Here is a 21,209-nt window from a genome sequence, read left to right as displayed (position 1 = left end):
GGATCTGAGTGTGAAGAATCGGAAGTGTGACGAATCATCTGTGTTCCATTTACATCCATGTCAAATCCATCGCTGTTCTCAGCAACTGTTTAACATTATCTGGATAAAATCGTCGGCGACGACAAGGTTATGGTAAGTTATCGTTTTATGTAAACGAATTCCTTACAAGCTATGAGTGCATAAAGGTGCTTTGCACCCCCACAAGCGAACTGATGCTATCATCTCCGAAGTTGGAGTAATATTGAGGAAATCGTCCGCGAGAACTGCCGACGGTGCGTGCGTCGAAATATACAGGGGATGACATTTCGGCTCGCACAGCGCAAGTGGCGGAGCGTGACTAGTCGCAACCAAATCCTGCCCGCGCAACAAAAACGTCGGACAATAAGCATGTCTTAACTCTTTATTGGGCGAAAATGTGTTCAGAAAAAGAAACAACATTCAAGTACAACGACAGCCGCGAGCCCAGTCGATGATCGTCGAAAGTTTGATATGCGAGTGAAGCGCTTCGGTTCTTATACATGACTCATCAAGGACCCTAGCGTAATCGTTGAATCCTGCGGTCCAAGTACGACGTACTACACAAGTCGTGTATTGCATATACTCTCACTGCACAATGTTCGGCAAGAACATCTAGAACAGACAAAATGAACAGTAACTTCCAGAAAGTTTCAAATCAGGCTGGCGTGTCAAGCGCTGCGCGTCTTGCACTTCTTAGCGGGTGAAATGCAGTCACCTAGATTAGTATAACTACACGTAAGACGACGTGTCAATGTCCCTCCACCCCACCCCCTTTAAAAAGGAACGTCGTGATGCTACAGCTACTAGAGTGAAAAAACCCCCACGTTATAAAGAAACATAACAAACAAAGTGGGAGAGTTCATTAGCGCTGGTACAAGGGCTTCAGGCGCACAACATGGACCAGTTCAGGACCCCAGCGTTACCGCTGTGATTGCGTACTTCCGTCTGGCAGGACCTCATAGTGCAGTGCGTCAATATGTCGGACGATCTTGTAAGGCCCGAAATAGCGTTGCAAAATTTCATTAATAAGTCCTCGTCGGCGTATCGGAGTCGAAACCCAAACAAGGTCACCAGGCTTGTATTTTACGTAGCGTCGTCGAAGATAGTAGTGTCGGCTGTCCATTTTTGATGTGCACGCAGGCAAGTTATTGTGCATCTTTCATGCGAAGCTAATAAGCGGCGACGTCTATATTCTATTCGTCGGGAACGGGTGGCAGCATGGCACCGACAGTCGTCGTCGGGTTCTTTGTGTAAACCAGCTTGAATGGCGTGATCTACGTTGTTTCTTCGACCGCCGTGTTGTATGCCAAGGTTACGTAGGAAAGGACCGCATCCATGCGCTTGCGTTCTGTGCCAACGTACATGGAAACACGTCGCCGAGAGTCTCATTCAGGCGCTCTGTAGGCACTTCTCCTGCGGTGAGTGGTCTGGCTGTATTGTAGTATGGATTGAGTAACCTGCTCGGTGAAAGCAGTACCACTGAGGGTGATCAGGGCTTCTTGGGCACCAGACACTAACAGAATGTTCTCGACGGAGCATTTCGCCACTTCGGCCGTAGCACTTTTGGCTGCGGCTTTCGTATCGGTGCAACGGGCAACGTAGTTGGCAGCTACGACGATCCCGTTATTCCGGGTTGTTCACACTGTTAATGGCCCCTACAAGTCCATTCCGACCTGCTGGAAAGGTCAGCAAGGGGGCCAAATTGATTGCAGCAATCCCACTGGCCTTGTTTCTGGTGTCTTCGGTCACTGGCAGTCCCGATGTGTTGTGACGTGACGTAGTGGGCAATATTGGCGGTCAGGGGAGGTCAGTAATTCTTCTCTTGCATCGTCCATAGCATAACTATGCTATGGACGGCTGTCCATAGCATAGATGCCCAGCTGCGGGATCGTCGTTTAGGGCGTCAAAAATATCTGGACGCAGTACAGGGGGCATATGAAGAGGGCTTATGAAGAGCTTACATCCCCATGATGTAAGCTCGTATAGAATGGTCGGACTTCAAATTGTGTTGTATGCTGTTCTACGATAACCTTCAACGTGGTCGTCGCCGTGCTGTTGCCATCACAAACACGTATGCTCGCGACTCACACGCGCCCAACTACTCAATTTAAACAAACACCTTGGTCCACATGGTATTGCTTAATGTAACTCCGCAGAACGCCAGATAACTAGGTACTTGGAAAACACTTCACATCAACACCAATTCCTACTGTACCCTGAGCCTGCACCATTTTTTGTTTCTTCTGTTATCTTCCTTTTTCTTTAAACAGCTTGGTTTTACGTTAGTTGGGACACCCTATGTATTTATTTTACTTATTTAAACAAACTGCCGATACCGAGAAGGGATTATTGCTGGGAGGGCAATAAACGCACAATATTAAAAATTAGGCAGATCCCATGCACTAGCGGAATCGATGTAAGCGAAGCTTTCTGTCCTGCTTGCTTTGAGTGACGATAATTGGCGGTGATGTTGACGGCGAATGTTTCATTTCTTCAACGTTTTGCCAATATGAGAGTGGTGAGTTGATGTTAAACGTTACCTTACGCGCACCACTGCTGTAGATCTGCGTAGTACACAAAACACAAACGGAAAGGTGTTTGCCTGAGGCGTTGCTGTGCGCGATATTTCATAACCTCTGAAAGGGGTGAGCATTGTCATTGCCTCACATGACAGATCGCATCGTGGCTGAAGCATTAAACTTGAATTGGATTATGGTGCTGCACGTGCCAAAACCACCATCGGATTTTGAGGCAGCCTGAAGTGGCGACCTCCGGATTAATTTTGGCACCGTGGTGTTTTTTAACGTCTTCCTAAATCAAAGTGCGCGAGTGTTTGTTTTTCATTTCGCCCCCGTGAAAATGCGGCCAGCTCGGTCAAATCCACGACGTCAAGCAATGCTATAGCCGCAAAGCTATTGCGGTGGGCACAGAAGTGCTGATTTTACGTGCGACGGCTTCTGTTATGTCGCCTAGACCCGGCGGTGCGCTTTAATTAACGCGGCTCTGCTTCTACATGCCCTGCGTAAGTTGTCCGCTAGACATATTTGCATGATTTTATTTTTCATAAATAGCGGAACTTGAACTTCAGTTAATCCAGCGTTAGCTTGCTTTCTCACGTCACCTTTGCCCTATCCCCCCTCCATATGTATGGGATCTGGGAGCGAAGAGTGGCAAGGCTGTTTGTTATTCATTGGTTTCGCGACTGCGTCAGTTCTACCCGTTCTTTGTCTTCTCTCCCCCCCCCTCCTCTCTTTCATTATATATAGCTTACCCCTGCACTTGCAAGTTGGTAGAAAGGTAAGCGCTTGCGAGGGGGTCACGGATAATTACAGATGTCAAGAGACTAAGGTGGCGACAACCCGGGAGCTCCAGAGGGCGTTGTGCAGATTAGACACGGAAAGTTGTAATGGTTCCAGGACTTACTTTTGGAAATGAGGTTTCTCGCTTTAAATCAGGGATACAATCAGGACTCGATGGGAACCAAAGGTCAGTGGGTCGCCTCGCATTCGGCGCTCACGGGAAGACTACAAATGAAGCTGTGCAGGGTGATATGGGCTGGGTTAGTTTTGAAGTGAGGGAAGCTCGCAGTACAAATCAGTATAAAGAAAGACTGAGGAATATGGAAGAAAGTAAATGGGCTGGGAGAGTGTTGAGGTCTCTGTACAGGAAAAACTGATTCACAGTGAAGGAAAAGAGCTAGGAAGCTTACCAGTAAGTATTCTGCCTGTAGGGTGGGCAACACAACAACAAAGAACATCAAGCGGAAAGTCAGAGAGGCAAATAATGTCATGGGTGGCGGCAGTGGAAAAGAAGCCTGCCATGAGCAACTACTTAAGAGGAAAAAACGAAATCAGGAAAGAAACAATTTTTTATAACTCAAAGGGAAGCTCAATACTTTTCTAAGCGAAATCTGGATGCCTTAGAACACGCACCTATAAAGCGAGATATAAGAAGGAAGAGGAAGCATGTGCTTGGCTGCAGTATAGCTAGGGAAACTATGGAGCATGTTTTATTAGAAAGTGAAGACGTCTGCCCAGCGGTCGATTTAGGCGCCTCTGGTCACCTTGCAGCTCTTGGGTTCAGCGAGAGAAGTGGAAAAGTAAACATGTCCGCAATAGGCATTAGTAATAGGCGATCGGATGATTGGTGGTATAAAAGTAGGGAAACGACAGAAAACGGAGCCACACAAAAGCAAAGTTCGCGAAAGGGTATCAGAAAACTTGGTTGTGAGAGTTCACAGTGTTTCTTTTTTTTCTTTTTTTCTGGTTTAATCTAGGTAGCACACTAGGCAGTATAATATCAAGAGATTGGTGGAGCATCCCACCACCTCGTTCCAAAGGGGATGCTCATAACATCCATGCATCCATCCGTCCATCCACGGTGCAGTCTAAACGAGTTCCTCACTTCACTTTTCTTCTCTGCCACGCTCTTTCCATGTACAGACCTTTTTATCAGGTGAGGAGGAAAGGGCGAGCGGCAAGTCTTTCCTCTCCTCTGGCTCGTGCGATCCGGCTCCGCGCTGCTTGAAAATATTGCGGTCACGTGGTTCGAAACTATTTCCAGATCTTTTAGATAGTACTCTGGGAAATTCAGACAATGTCCGTTCATATAACGTCGCCAGGGAAGCCTTTTGGCGCATTGCTAACTACAGTACGCGGAAATATCTTTTGGGGGCGCAAACACGCGCCGCTTCTCATCAGCCGCGGTGTGTATGTGTTGTGGACTAGTTTGCGTATATCGGTTTTAATTCATCGAAGAGAACCGGCGTCGCTGTATTAACAGCATGGAATGGTAAATCTGCTCAGTTTATGATCGCTTCGCAACCACGAAACATCTAAGCGACATGCGCCATCAAATATTTGTGATACACCGGCATCATTCTGATGCATTTCAAGTCTACTAACCTTGAAATCACTATACGTCTACGCTAGCCTCCTGCATATGGCAGATGTCGCTGCTCAACACAGCGATCACTACTGCAGTTGGTGAACCAGCATGATACATATATAAGCTATGTGCTTCAGCGTTCGTTTTGGCCTGTAGGCCATAACATCCGAGATGGATCGCATAAAAAGAAAGCGATGGCTATTTCTGAGGACAAAGTTTGCGTGATACGTGTGAGGGTGTCGTAGTGAACGGGATGAACACAACCGAAAAAAGAAAAGAATTGCTTAGCAGCATTTTCTAGAAAAAGTAAGAGAAAGCGAGCTAACGCTGCATTTCGACCTCGCATAGACACGCCGCACAACGTTTATAAGTCTATAAACGTTGATGCCGTATGCTTGTACCATGCACTATATAGAGCAAAGATATCTGTAATCCAGCACCTACCACTGTTTAGGGTGCTCACGCAGTTCGTAAAAGGTCGCTTTGCCAGAAGGGTATAGTTCACACTGCAAGGTATCCTGTTATTACTAACCAAACCTGTTTAATTCATGGGTGGAAATCTCATGCACCGAACCAAGTAAAAACGCAATGTAATCTACAGGTAACAGTTTGAACGCTTAAACTCGAGGATAATACTGCAATAAGGTCACACTAGACAATGCAACGTTCAGAAATACACAATTGATCTCCGAGGCTGATTGTAGGCTCAAAGATTCGCGCTCACATCGCGCTGCGTGCTCCGTCCGCCTCAACGCAAGCAGAAGGTCCGTCCGCACCGACTTAAACCACTTCGGTACGTCTCAAAAAACCGTTTTCCATGTAGAAAACGCCGCGTCATACTAAATAGACCGCATGAGTGCGAAAAAAGACGCCAGAAGCTAGCATCGAGCGTATACCTGACATACAAGACGGAGCACTCGCCCAAGACAGCATGCCGGCAGCCCATAGATGGCGCCACTGCATAGCAATATGGTGGCGGTCTGCACGAAAAAAAAAACGGTCTATATGCACGCGCTCAACCACCCCCCGACACGGTGCGCCGACAGCAGCAGCCACAGCAGCAGCAGCAGCAGCAGTGGGAAAGTCGAAGGAAGCGGCAGAGAAAGCTTCTTTAAGTATACAAACCGAAGGGTGAATATACAGACGGACTAATTCCTTGCGGAGCAGTGAAAGTATTACAATGTTGTTACTCATAGAAAACATGCAGTATTAGTCATCAAGAGTATGTCATCAATATCCACAAATACATGGGGTAGTACAAAGTGGATTATGTTACATATTTCTTTTCTTGCATTATACAATTTGTTTTACAGAGAGGAGAATGATTTAAGGAAACCAAGAGCAAAAATTAACAAGTTTTTTGTTTGTATTTCAAATACAGTGGAATAAAGTAGAGAAGTCATGTCTGCTGCGATGCCTGTAGGTGAATCTCAAACGATTGTAAAAATGGTTCTAGGGATGGACTGATGATAATATCTGAAGTGGAAAGAATGAAAATCTAAAAGAGTCGGCGCAAAAATGGTAATTTTGCAGTGATTGGGGATTGTTATGACGTCTCTGCCTAGTATCAAATTTAGTAAAGTAGCGGTAGCTATCTATAAACAACACGTTAGGTAGTAGTTGGTAGACCACTTTAAGACAAGTATATTTGGAATTGTGCGTAAGTACTTTCTCCGAAAGCAATATTCTGGGATTGGCGCCCGGATATAATTATGGGATTTGCGTCATGTCATCAAACAGGACGCTGCACTTAGCGTCTGCTTATGGAATAGTTAAATGCTGGTAAGAAAGCTTACCAGTCCCTCTGGCTCTGTTAAGGTTGTTTCAATAGTGAAAATAAGCGTACAATTTCCAAGACTGCAAGTGTTCCAGCAATGGTCCGTTCTTCATGAAAGCTGCCACAGTGTTCCCGTCATATTTCAGGTTAAATCAGTAACCATGAAACTCATGGTGACCCACTGTCATACTTTAGGGAACGAAAGTGGAAGAAAAGAAGAAAGAAGACAGCGTGACACAGAAAAATATAATGCTCAAGGCACGTGAAATACGATTGTGTGTAGAGGAAGGCCACTCGGGAGTTGAGCGCGCCAATCCAGGTACAACGCATCGACGGTAAACGCTGCCTGGACACGCATGGAGGAGTCAAAGAAACGAGCCCGATCTGCAATTTGGGCGGTGACGAGAAAGGTGGTCTAGAGTGCGCGCCAGCCTAGGGGTTCGAGGAGACATTCGGTAGCAGTTCGATGGAGCCTGTGCCCAGCGTCTGCGGTTAGGATCGGTAGACTGAGCGGGCCCAACTGAGAACGACAGATGCGACCTAACAGCACGTTCCACATGAAGACTTGGCCGAGCTCCTGCGCCTGCATTCACCAGGCCTAGCGAAGAGGCCCAAGCGGTACAGGCTCTAAGACTTGGTGTCGACGCAACTTTCGGCCATGCCGGTCACCCTGACATGGAAACCAGCGACACCATTTCCCTCGTCGTCGAATCAAGCCATGCTACGGGACGTCTAAGTTGGTGACATCGAGTCCACACTAGGATTTCGACGGAAAGAGATGGGGGGGGGGGGGACGACGCATATTATGTTAGCGTCCATCTAGGTGGCTGTCCGTTTCGGCTGCTGCTGAGGTACTTATTTGTTAGGCTAGAGTACCAGGGAGGAAGACACAGGCGCCACCAGCCAGTATTCCCCTACTTGTACACCTCTAACCAATCAGCGGTGGCTGAAATGGACACTACATCAGGTGAACACTTACAGAACCTCGCCGCCCCCCCCCCCCCACCCCGCCTAGACTTTTTTATGTCCTTTTTATTGTTCTAAACTTGCATTTCTTACTGTCTGCGTTGGTCATAACTCGCAGTGTGCATTCCTTTCCGTAGGCATGTTTAGATACATTTTCTCTAGTGCTGCCTTATACAAGCCTTTTTGCTTTGTTTCTATAAGGCTCCTCATTATGCAAAAACTTACTACGTCATGTGTTACGCCTAGAGACCATGACATCCACATTAACACATCGACGAGGATTGAGTTTGCGGCTCTCCTCATCACCTTATTTACGTCGCTGAAAAACCGCCGAGAATATGGGCCGTTTTTCTTTGTCATCTGAAGCCTGTCATTGAGAGCGAGCGTGTTGTCAAGCCTACATCACGGAACCTTCTACCATTTAGTCTCCTAGACCCAGCAGGCTCATCAACCTCTCAACTCGAGCCACAACACCGTTTAGAGTGTTTGCCGGATCACTGACGCACCTTTGGAAAGGACCTCGCTGCGGCTGGTGCCGCTATAGATCCGCCCGCAACGCAACGCAGACAGCTTTGATGTCTCTTCTCTACGGTTGATCCAGCAAGCAGACTCCGATTATTGGCTCGTAATACCACTGTACCCGAATGGAGCTTTCTAATTGTTTCGAACTGTCGTTTGCCAATTCTGAACCTCTCACTGAAGTTCCAGCTACCATAGGGCCCGTCCCGCGATGATGCCGCATTGTCGTGTTTGTTGTGGCTGCATGTGAAATTCACAGAGCTATTCATTCTGCATTGGAATGAGTGACACACCTACCTGCGACAGTAGCAGACATGAGGAGTCTAATCGGACATCTGTGCATCTGTCCCCGCTATCCCGAGCAGCGCCTTCTATTCCACACGAATATTTCTCGGTGACCACAATGCTTCAACTGTAGCCATACGGTTCACAAGTTCAAAAAAGTGACACGTATGTTAATGCATTTCCTGAAGTCGACTCACTTCAGTAGGCTAGAGATTTTCAATCTCAACACTAGGAAAAATCACGCTCTTGGTGTTCTATCCTTTTCTTTCTCATTAGTCCCTAACCTTCTTTCACTTGCACACGATGACAAACCGTACTTTCGTCTGATTGACTTCCCTGTCTTTCACTCTTCAGTCTCTCTCCCTGGCCTCAGTTCTCACATACGACTGATTTCTAATAAATTTTCTTTCCGGTCGTAATGCAGAAGCTGTGAAGCTCTGCGCAATGTTTAGCAAGCTTTCCGCTAGGTCTGAACGCAGCATTTTGAGACTTCTGTAAAAGCTACATAACTCAGGAGCGAAAATACCGAGAGAAGATCATTTTGAAATCTTGTATTACAAAGTACGTCACATTTTATTCTGGTGAGCGACGTCTTGTTGTAGCTGAGCATATTTTATGACATAATTCTCGACCTTCTAGGATTCATTTCAGACCACCATAGCGCTCCTGAAAGTGGGTGATTGCTGGCTTGTAGATCTCATCGAAGCCAGTGATTTCGGGCAGGACGCGCTCGTAGTAGCTGCTCAGCTTCTGAAACTTGGCCTTGTTGAAGAAGCGCATCTGAAATTTTAAAGTAGAGTAGAAATACAATTTACGGTGCCTCATTCGAACTGCTGGAAATGTTCAAAGCAAATATGTGCTGGCAACCACTTCCTTCATTTTTATTTCTGAACAGATTTTAAATTACCGGTAACAGGAAGCGTTGTGACACCCTTTCAGATTCATTTAAGAAAGCTTAGGGCATTACTTGCGTGACCATGCGCAATGCTGAAGTAGATAAATAAAAGCATTCATTAAGGATCTTTCAATGAGGCACTTTAGGGAACGTGTTGCATTTGCGAAATTGAAACGAAGCCTAGGGGAAGTCATGTTCGCTAATGAGAAGTTGAAAATATTTCACCGCTTTCGGCATATCCAGCCCTGAAAGCTCCCAGCAAGTAAATGGGTGTTGCGTTTTGTAGGGAATCTAAAAGCGTGTTCCGAACATTTCGGAATGATCTTAACTGAAACACAAATGTACTGTTCAGCAAATTACCACTAAATAAATGTGACTCCACCCGCCGTGGTTGCTCAGTGGCTATAGTGTTGGGCTACTGAGCACAAGGTCACGGGATCGAATCCCGGACACTGCAGCCGCATTTGGATGGCGGCAAAATCCGAAAACACCCGTGTGCTTACATTTAGGTGCCCATTAAAGAACCCCAGTTGGTCGAAATTTCTGGAGTCCTCCACTACGGCGTGCCTCACAATCAGAAAGTGGTTTTTGCACGTAAATTCCCGTAATTTTAAATGTGGCTCCACTAAATTTTGGCTTTTATAGATAAATTGAAACTTTTCCTCGGAAGTGAATAAGTTGAAACATAATCAGTGAATCTCTTTACCTAGCCACCTCAACTCAGTGATTTCTCGCGTATCTACTTTTCTACTTTCCTTCAGGTAATTCGTTTCAATAACTCTAACTGGGCCATATGCGTAATGCAACAAAGAATAACTTAAAAATAAAAACAAGGTTAGCGTACTTACTCTACTCGCGTTCAAGAAAGCATGCTAACAAAAGCTGTAATCAAACGCTTCGAGGTATTGTCAAGCAACAAGCCGAGCACCGGTTAAAAATTAGAGAGAATTCACGTAGGCTAGAAATGCTCGAAGAACGGAATACTTATTAAAGACAGTCTTGATAGAAATTACAAGTGATGCGGCTTCACTGTGAGCGGTGTTGCCTGATGCGGTCACATACTTGACCCACCAGCATGGTTATACATCATAAAAAATGGGCCGATATTATCAGCAAAGTAGCGACGCGAATGCTCCGCCGCCTACTTATAGTTCAGCTTGTATTTAACTTAGCGTAACTCATAATTTAATTTCACGCTTACACTTCACAATAACTTTGCACACTTCTAGTATGAGTGATGCAGATAATGGTAAGTTGAATCGGCCCTTAAGATGACAAAAACATAAAAAATGACCAACACGAGCACTTTTTTAAGGTAATCGTCTGTACCAGCTTAAATATCATACAAGATCAATTAGTTCAGCAGTTCATAAATATGCTCGTTCATGACATCTCCCTTAATAATGTGTAATGTTCCCTTTGTGCGTTCTAAGCCATTATTACAGTTCCCTTGGACTGTATGGTGGAGTTTTTGTCGCGCATGTGTTTTCTGAACTGAAAAAGTTGAGCTAGTTTTATTACTACCTTCGCCTTGAAACACTGTTTCTTCATAACGTTGGGGTCGTGGCGAAGGGGACACGCCTTGGTTATCTGAGATGTTAGAGAGACCGCAAAGTTCACCGGTAGTCATTCTGCCGGTCATATACAAGCACAGCATTTTCGAACTCTGCAGGAGCGTTGGCTTGAACAACGCGACTTTTCCTTCAAGGGGACAGGCCCGAGCGCGGCATGTACTTTCGCTTTCTAAATTTTGGTTTTATTACTTCCCTGATGATTACAATGAAGCAATAATTAACACTTCGTTACCATAAATGCTTTGTAAACATCCACAATGGCGTACGTACGGTGAAGGGTACTTTGACAAGAATCGCATGTCTGTAGTCCACAAGTTTGGTACCCTCAGACATAAACTCTGAGAATTACATGGGTGCAGCAATATTTATAATATCAGTGCATTGCACAGATTTGTCAAAAGGAGTCACCGCTACAAACCAGAAGTTATCTGCTGCAAATTTAGGCGCTTGTATCTATAACACAGAGGGTACTCTGGAAATGTACTGTACCCAGTTGTTGCCTATAACATTGATCCCCTCAAAAGATTACATCTACAAACAAAGGGACACACGCTTCAACCAGACATTTCATTTCTCCACGAATCAAAATATCTGGTCTCTACTTTCCCAAATGTGATGTGGCGCAGCTTCAGTAGCCACTGAAGTTCTTTCAGCAGCGCTTCTCGAAATATTTATTACACGATGGTAACAAATTACGACCGCCAATAGCAACGGGAAAGTATTCCATCATTCATGTTTACTTGATAGCACCGTCTTGATTATTAAACAATAAAAGAATTATGATATTATATTTCGTACTTGAAATTAATACTCCGAACATGCTTCTGCGATCACCATCGCGTAGGCGGTGAGGCCTGCGCGTTCAGACACATTATATGGAAACCAGAAATGTAGCGAATAGCCGACCCTTAATAGAAAGCTGCTGCCTTTATTAAAGGGATTATGAGCGCTATGGAATGCAATGGTTTCAATGAGGCTCCTTGGGTATACTTTTTTTTTTCATTGCGGAATACCGTAGCGAATGCAGTTGTCAGCCAGCACATGTGTCGCGGTGGCTACACATATTGAAACGTGTACTTTGCGTAATCAGGTTGCATGCGCAAACCTTATTGTGTAATATTTTCTGGTACAGACGCGTGTACCAGCGATTACCCTAGAACTTTCGACGACGCACGCACAAAAGCCGACGTGCTTGACCCGCAGAACAGATTTCGACGATCGGCGACTGCGTTCGCCGCTGTCGATATGCTTCGAGTGTCACCTGCTTTTGTGGCCCAGTTCCGGACAATGAAAAAGATTCCTTCGTGATTTGCAGTTATGCCACAATGCTCATCACCACCACTATTACGCGACTACATGTGCCGTTTCGTCATGCGTGTGCTGACTGCAGCAACGCGAGCGCCAGCGTGGAAGGCCATCGACGGAGCCCTCTCCCGTAGCCTCCACAAGGGGGCGAGACTGGACGGAGAACAGGAGTGCTTTGCTTCGAGAAAGCTCCACCGTAGGAGATGAATCCACCGCACCGTAAAAGCCTTTACACGTGCCAAAGTTCTCATGCAACCACCGGTCCAATAGCATTTGGCGATGAACAAACGGCGCGACTTGGTTGCGCAATAGCACGTGACCTATGCAAAGGTATTTTTTTGACCGCGGTGAAAGTCCGACCACCAATCATCACAAAAAACTGGCTGTGGCTTAGCTAAGGTTAAGCCCAGGATGCGAAGTATACTAGCTATTATTTTAACGCGACAGCGTTAAGGAGCTCGTGTCGCAGAAAAGCCGGTGTCGTCGACGTCGGTTCAGGCGTGCGGCGCTTGCTCAGGCACACATTTCGTTGTCGCTCCGAACGCTGCGTTGCTCGACGCTCACCGCGTCCGATGCGGGGCGCGTAGTCGCTGCGCCGTAGCAAAGCCACCTAGAAACAGTCTCTGCACGCCGCAACCTTCGCTTCTCATTCCAATGAGCAGCTCTGTCGCCAGGAGGCATCTCACCTCGTGAGTGTCTAGCAGAGGCAAGCGCAGCTGCTTATATACCGCCGCGACGACGCGAGCGACGGCGCGAGTTGGAGCCCCGTTTGTCCTCTGTCGTGACGTCACGGTGCCACGTGGTATTGAAGGCGACACCGCCGCGCCTGAGGAGCTGGGTTGAGCTTTAGTAATATGCTTCGCATAAAAACAGGCGAACGAGCACAAGAAACCTATTCGCTTTAATATTTCATGTTAAACGACACCCAAATGCGTGGAGCCTTGCTGGCATCCCTGCATGGGTTCAACCTTATAAAGCGAAGCTTAATTTTTCTAGGAGCTTGTTAGCCTGTACCTCTTTGAGCTAAATGCTAACAAAAGGGGGTAGATAGGCTATTAAAGATTCCCTATAAAAGGGTGTCCTCATGCTGGCCGCCAATCTTTTACAGGCATCCTTATGTTCTAAAGTGGGGAAAGATCGTGCTCTTGTTACCTTACTGTCATTCTTATGGTGCGCCAGATACATGAAAGCAGTTCACCAATTCAAAGCTTCTCAGTTGTCGACACGTCCTGTCGTGGACGGCCTTACCTGCACCTTCCTAATATTGCTATAGGTAAGTTTTTTTTTCTTGTTACCAAAGAACTCGACGTGCACCTTTTATTCCACTTTGTTTACAAATAGCTCGATCAGTATTCTTTTTGTCATACGAAATTTTTTGCTCTAGTATATGTATTCCGTTCACTTCGATAATTTCATTAGTTCTGCACGAATATGTCAAAGCTTTAGTTTTATGGCAAAGAAGTCCGACATGGCTGTGGACGGCACGATGGACGCGGACAACAAGACGCAACAGCGTAGGCTTAGCCAGTCATACCAGGAACGACGTCTAGCCCGAGCCCCACTTCAGTAGCATTGGCGATCCGGCAGCGGAGCTCTGCACGGTGCATTTCTTCTTCCTTACAGTTTACATTTTTGCATGCAGGCACACGCGCGCATTCATGCACGCACGCACACGCACACAGAGAGAGAGAGAGAGAGAGAGAGAGAGACGCGCGCATGCTTGGTCCGTATGTTGCTTACCTCGAACACTCCAATAATGCCTGAGAAGAGGCAGAAGTCAGCCAGTGTGACCTTGTCACCTGCGGCGAACTTGTCGTCACCGATAAGGTGCTCGAAGCCCTTGAGCACATTTTCTTCGAATGCTGCCACTTCTTCGCTGGTAGGCTTTCTCTTTTCAGCTAAGAGGGGTCGCTGCACAGAAACAAAACCGACATCAGTAATTGAAAGATCACGGCTTCTCAATTATATGCAAACTCCAGGCGCATTTTGCCGTCGCCGTCACCATATAAAGTCCAAGGGCGATAACAACATCGCCGCTTATCGTATGCTGTATATACGAGTAAAAGCACGCGAGGGAAGCCAGCGATCGGAGCTCGATGTGACGCACGCGCAGGAGGCAAGCGGTGAGCTCGAACGCATCGTCTTCCGTCATGCGAAAAGCCACGGGGGAATGGAAGGGAGGGGGGCGAACCAGAATTTACGATTATGATTTACGAATTTACGATCAGAAGATAAGAATTTACGACGTTCGCCAACTCCGGTCGGCGCTGTCGTTGTGCTTGAGTGTTCCTTGTTTTGCAGGGCACAAGTTCACCCAATGAACAGTTAATTTTATAACTCACATTTTCTACACTGTGTCCTTCTCAACTGTCACAGTCACGTGACAATATAATACAAAATAGTGTCAGCCGATTCTCTCTAAATAATGAGCGAGGGGCACCATTTGAAGTGATTCGTCGGCCGCAGCTGCTAAGCTAGCGGCCCTAGCAGAGGCTTAACACCACCACTGAGAGGACCCTGTCGTTCAGAATCAAACACTTTGCCAGAATATATCGCGAATCCAAAAATAAGCAGCTGCACTTAAAATTAGCATCAGCAAGTATAGTAATCGTCGGTTATTTTTTTTACACTCTCGTATCAAATCTCTTAATCATTTTCCGACTGCATATGCTGAATGCCACGAAAGCAGTATTGTGCCCGGAAAGCTGTAATATACCACGAATGCGCCACGAAAGTGGAAAACGCCGATAAAAAGTTGTGCCTTCTTATAGAGAACCTCTCTCTTTCTTTCCCCGCAGTACACCCATGTCATTTCTGGTTTATTTTTGAACACTTTTGTCAGGTTAAAAGATTACCGAAGCGAATTATGGATACGTTAAGAAATGAAATTTCGCCGGTCTTGCAAACCAAATAGATGGACGGTTAGCCTAAAGGGCCAATAAAGACCCCCTGTGGTCGAAGTGCAAGATGTGGATTGCTGTAGCAAATTGGGGTACTCACAAAAAAGGCCACCTTATGCGGCAGAATCGTGCACGAAACAGCAGCGAGGATCTGGTCTATGCGGGTGCGTTGCTCCACACACTCCGGGTACAGTTCAGACTTGGGAGCATACTTGCGTAGCAAGTAGTAAGCAATGGCGAGGCTGCAAGATTTTAGAAAGGACAAGGATAAAAATGTGCGCCACTCGAAAGCTACAAAGCTCTAGGCTTTGAACCGATAAGTTCGCACATTAGCCCTGTCATGCTCCTCTATGCACACGTAGACAGCTTATCAAAGGAAATGACGTCACACAGGGCGCATCTTATTAGGCGGGGTCTCCGAATCCGCAGATGCCGAAGCTCTCTTCCAAACCACATTTCAACGGCGAATGCAGCTGGGTGACAATCATCGTGATTTTTCCTTAGGGCCGCGACGTCTGCGAATGCTTATTCAGGAGAAAAAAGACAGAACTCCTTGCAGCTGATAGAACACTTTTGACCCATCGTATTCTATACAATAACAATGAAATATCGCTTACAGTATAAAACCTTTTTTATAGGCTCAGCCGTGGGGTCTATACCGAACATCTCCAAATAACATTTCTCGTGTATTTGGCGCGCTCCTTATGCACCTTCCTTTTTTTAGACAGAAAATGCTATGTTCCTTTACTACACATATCGTAAGATGTCTGTACCTTCCACAGTCCTGCGAACTTTCGCGAATTTTCCCTGAAGCTTGCCAATTCGGGGGGGGGGGGGGGGGGTGAGGGGGGTCTAGGGGGCTCGATTCGGGACTGTACGAGTGTTGCGCGAAAGTTCGAAAAAATAAATTATGCTGACAACAAAGCTCTAAGGCATTGAATATCGGGCAGTGCAATGTTTTAACAGAATGTACATGAAAAAAAAAACAAGTTAAAGCTTAAGGCACCTGTACGGCCCCCTCTTAGGGCAGCGCAATACAAGCACATCCTTCTGTATACTTTAAATGCCTGCTGAATGTGAACATTTATGTTTGTAGTACTACAAACAACGTCCGAGCCTAATTTTGGCAATCTGTCTTCGCCACTGTCAATAAATATTTTGTGATTACGAAAGGACAGTAGAAGAGCGCTTGCTTCAAGCAATTCCTGAAGCAGGCATAATCGCAAATGGAAAAGTTGCTGAAAAAATCAGTGCCATGGATGCACTATGACAACACTGTTTTTAGCAGCCGTTTCACATCAACAATCAACAATGTGTTCCCTGTGTTTCTCTAGTGTTGCAAGTTTGCAGCTGCTTTTGTGCAGCGTCAAAAGGTAAATACTAGTTAACAAACACGTACGTAAGCATCAGAAGGTGTGTGCCCACGGCAACAGTAAACAATCAGTGCGTATTTGTATTTACTAAACATTGTTTCTGGCGCAATGTAAATGAACATGAAGCAGAGGAAAATGAAAAATGAGAGATGCTCTGATTTCTCTATTTTTCCTGTTCCCCTGTTCCTATACTTTGTGCGATCAACAATATATTTAGGCATGTGCATCAACCTGTCCTAGAACAAATTCTCTCAGAATGCTTGCATAATCACCTGAGCCCGCTCCCCACCACCTCGGCTCTAGTTATGCCCGCTAGAATTTTATGAATGTTAGAGTTAACAGCGTGGTGGGTGTACTTAATTAGACGTCAGGATGCCAATATATTAAGTTCTAATTCACTATAAGCGCATACTAAAGGCAAACAAAATTCAAGAAAAATCAAAGCGCCGCAGTCAGCCAGAGGCAGCTGCAGATATGTGCCGACTTTTCTCGTAGGCTCTGTTTGTTTCCCGAGAGCCCTTGCAAAGTGCACAAAATATGCAGCCACTAAGAGAAGCGAAATTTCGTCCTGCGTAACCATCAGAATGAAGGTGACTCGTAGTGCTTATTCTTTTTTTCCTTTTTTAATGTCTGGCACTGAAATTCTAAACGATATTTTCCTGCACATCCTAATATTTGCATACACAATATTTTTTATTAAAGTCGCAGTGCTTGTAGCCTCTTTAAGAGAAAGAAAGCACGTTATTACTCGACATCTAAAAGCAAAATCTGTACTTGATAGCATTTGGATCGTGGCGCTAGAATATTATTTCAACGCAGTCATATACATTACTATCAGGCACCTAAGCGATATATAAGGAGCCTTGGGGAACTTACCTCGCTAGACAAAATATGCATTAAAAATGAATAATTTATTAATAATGTATTCATTTATTCACTTGTTTAATTTCTTGTTTAATGTAATGCCTCAGTACGCACGAGCCAAGTTGCACTGGTGCGAGCAACAGCAAGCAAAGTGAATAATGCTTAGGCAAGAGTCGTCGCATGGTGTAACATTAGGATCCCTACTACTTGCTGGTCACGTTTTCCAGAAGGCTGGGCCATCAAAGAAAATTAATACACAGCAAGCGAGTGTTCTTCGTTTCGCACGAGATATCTATGCGACCTCTTGAGGCACCTGAACAGAACTGAAACTGAACTGAACCTCATCTTAATATGAGCTCTTGCACATTCTCCGCAGTTCCAGACCCTTGGATGCACACTATTTCTGTTCATGTGTAGGCTGTGAAAGAAGAAACTTCGTGTGCTTACATACCTCTCGTAAACTACAAATCCTGAGTCTTCCAAAGTTGGTACCTTGTGAAACGGGTTGATCTGCAGAACAGAAAACATCCAGTTATTGTGAATAATTACGAGCTAACGGGCCCATTGCCGCCTGTAGCGACGGGATCATTTATTAGCGTGTATTCATTTTAAATTGATGACAATCGTCAAGAAATTCATTTTCTAGAAATCAACAGTTATGTCTCTCAATCCTGAAAAACGTTCGGTGATTGATTTTTTATGTAATGTTTTCACACTGAGAATAAGAGTCGCCTTTCGGAGTCATCTGTGGAATAAATTTTGTAACGATAACTGGAACTTAGAATATAAAAGTACAGCAAATCTTCATAGGAGCCTCTTGTTGATGAATTGAGTGAGCTGCAACCATCTTAGATGATAATTAATGTTCGCCTGGAAGTAGCTGACCTCAGCATACATTTTGGCTGGTTGCGTTTGCTGCGATCAGCACAGACAACTTCGCTTCTCCAAATTTACAATAACAGCAATGGTATATATAGTCGGTAGAAAATATAGTCACTAAATATTTTCAACTTCATTTATTCCAAGGTGTGTTTCCGATGTTGCGGAAGAGCTCTTGAGAAAGTTGTGGTCAGTACTCGTTTGTGGGCAACTTGGTTCATACTTATTATGGTTGATAGTTATTTTGGATGGATGCGGAGAAATATTATAAAAGTAGCATTCGTGAAGAGAAAGACAAACCTGCCGAGTTGGAATTAAAGGCGAGAAGTTAAGCGTTCTACTTCAACCTAATATGAAGTTTCACCGCGTATTAGAATGTGACAGAAATATATCAACCCAGCAAATTAGAAATTATGAGTACATGGCCCTAGCATTGTCGAAGTGCCGAACACTTGTACGTTTAACCCCGCTAAGTTGACCACATTTGCCCTGCAGCAGGGTTACTTTGGCTAGCCTTGATGATGATGGTAGAGGTGTGAATATGGGAGAGCCATAATTTAAATGGGCCCTGAAACACTTCTTGAACAATGTAAAGAAACGTTGCGGATATGTCTAGAGTGCACTCTGAACATTCGAGCCAAATATTAGGGTACTGCAAGCAGCAGCGAATTCACAGTCTCGTGTCAAACACAGTGCAAAATCGCTAACCCTCCCTTCAACAATTCCGTCACATTGAAAGTAGCTGGTCGATCAATCTCATTGGCTGATTCGTGATCGCGTGAGCATTCTGAGTAATGCACAATTGCGAAGTTTGGGGTAAATAAATGAAAAATATATATGCCTGCAATCTCTGAAAGTCAGAAAAATCAGGTCATCTTGAATGAATGTTTGGTTTTTATTGGCGCAAGGGCCAGGTAACGTAATCATTGCACTGCATGTAGCTCCTTGAGCTGCGCTTGGCCTGCAAGATGGCAGTGGCATGCCGTGTACCGTAGTCAACCCCGGCCGCCACATAGAAGGGCGACGATCTCTTTCACCGCCGCGAGACTCAGCTTTCGTTCGGAACTTTGCCCTTTTGGCTTCGCTGCTGAGTAGCTTACAGAGCGCTAGCGAAGACGCAAAGAGAGAGAAAGGAAGGTATCAGTGCGATAGTGGAAATAACCGAAGAAGTATTTGCGGCATGAAATTCGTGAGACGACATCCTTTGTTCTGCGATTATTTAGAAACGCGTTTCAGAACCCTCTTTAAACATACTTGATAAATTAATGTTACTGTTACGATTGACAAGCCACAAACTGACGGCCATTCAGCACTGGACTTCATCAGCAAACAAAGCTGTCAAAATGCTCTCTCGTTCAGGAAATTACTGAGTAATAAATACAGCTTCGTGGTGCAAAACCACTGTGCGTGTACATCGTCGGCGTTGGAGTCATTTTAAAACGTTTATTAGCCAGGAACTGGACGCAGCGAACAATATCAAACAGACAACTGCTGAAGTACTGTTCCTGTAAATACCAATAAATTATATAGCAGAATGTAGCGCAACAGAGATGGAATGGTCCTGCACGTAAATATGGTTGCATGAAGTACAGTAGAGGTCAGCGCTTGCCCAAAAGAATTAGAAAGCTCGGCCAAAGATCCCGAACTTTTCAACTACACCTGTATAGTCATTAACTGCTAGCGTAGCTAATGCTCACATGCTATGAAGCCTAAAAAAGGTATTTTCGCTAGCTCTTAATCGCAAAAGGGCCACGTCACCGACGAACATATTTAATAGATTTCTTAAAGCCCACGAATAGCGAGAGAAATCAAGCTTAGTACAAAGGAGTAGATGCGCAAATGCTTCGGCACGATCCCCTCATTGCTAACCTTGAGGTATTCTGGAGTGAGATGCTCCTTCTTGAAGTAATCAAGGTTCTTGAGCTCCAGCTCTACGCCGAGCTTCTTGGCCAGAGTACGGATGAAGCCGCAAGGTGAGCTGCCTGCTATGTTGTACAGGACGGGAGGCATGGCAATCGGTGAAACGAGCGGCAGTTCTCGAACCAGGAGCTAAAGCGAACTGAAGCGTCCTGACGGCGAGCGCTTTGAGAAGTGCCGTTTTAAGGGCCCACAATTTCCGGCGTCAGCATACGCCAACACATCTACCACACTATGTAGCACGGGCTTCATTCTGAAGCACAGCTGGCGCCCACGGATGCGATTTGGAACAGCGCAGAGAATGCATACATAAAGAAAATAATTGCTATATTTTATGTGGTCAGGACATGCGTCGGCGTTTGAAAGGGCGCACCTATACTTCATTGTATGATGAGCTGCTATGGTGCCCATTGGGCTTGTTCTGTTCCGTAGGGCACTAAGCGTGCAACTTCTTGCCAACTATATTGATTCATTGCTGCACTAAATAATATTGCAATGCAAAGGGGGCTAATGGACTCCAAATGTGGCCTGAACGCCTGCATTCTTCAAAAGATCATCTATAGCGACTGTGGAGCGATATGACGATATTACTCCCAACGCAATCTAAGAAAATTATTAATACATGACCACCACTCGAAGCATACTGAACCCTGCCTGTTTTCCTTTTTACATCAGAGGCGACCTATCAGATCCAATTATTTTAGAACTCAGGGAGTTAGCATAGATGGGAAAGCCTGACCAAACCTGTATGAAAGAAAATGAATCGCTTGAAAGGTCCAAGCTGCCGTTTTAAGTTTAGCTTTATAATGAAGTGATTTCAGATTCTTCTGTTAGTAACTGAGGGTTCTCTTTCCCAAAATTTTCAGGAAATACGAGGGTACAGCCTGTAAAGGATGACATTGCCCATAGGGTGCCGACTTGTGCGGTGTGAAATTGTGGAAACGGTATCTTTGATTGTGACAGCCCGTCTACGAATCATTCGGTGGCGCCTACAGCGCGTTTTTTCAACATTGAGGTTTTGAAAGGGAACACTTCGACCCCTAATCCATG

General features: G+C 45.3%; 1 protein-coding gene across 1 annotated transcript; it reads right to left on the bottom strand.

Annotated features, from left to right (window-relative positions):
• Positions 1-8,991: 8,991 nt before the first annotated feature.
• Positions 8,992-20,265, bottom strand: LOC135901012 (glutathione S-transferase 1-1-like). Its single transcript, XM_065430643.1, has 5 exons — positions 20,112-20,265; positions 17,815-17,873; positions 15,227-15,368; positions 13,967-14,137; positions 8,992-9,232 (listed from the first exon to the last, which is right to left on the bottom strand). The coding sequence occupies exons 1-5, from the start codon at positions 20,250-20,252 to the stop codon at positions 9,095-9,097; spliced, it is 651 nt and encodes a 216-aa protein (XP_065286715.1). The 5' UTR covers positions 20,253-20,265; the 3' UTR covers positions 8,992-9,094.
• Between the last annotated feature and the right edge of the window lie 944 nt (positions 20,266-21,209).

This window comes from Dermacentor albipictus, chromosome 2, assembly GCF_038994185.2.
Source record: "Dermacentor albipictus isolate Rhodes 1998 colony chromosome 2, USDA_Dalb.pri_finalv2, whole genome shotgun sequence".
Lineage (NCBI taxonomy): Eukaryota > Metazoa > Arthropoda > Arachnida > Ixodida > Ixodidae > Dermacentor > Dermacentor albipictus.
This window is presented reverse-complemented; position numbering and strand designations above follow the sequence as displayed.

Coding starts and splice junctions, on each gene's coding strand:
- LOC135901012 (XM_065430643.1), bottom strand. CDS start 20,252: ATGCCTCCCGTCCTGTACAACATAGCAGGCAGCTCACCTTGCGGCTTC. Junction 14,138..15,226: donor CGCATAAGGTGGCCTTTTTT/GTGAGTACCCCA, acceptor GTTTCTGTGCAG/CGACCCCTCTTAGCTGAAAA. Junction 9,233..13,966: donor GCATTATTGGAGTGTTCGAG/GTAAGCAACATA, acceptor TTAAAATTTCAG/ATGCGCTTCTTCAACAAGGC.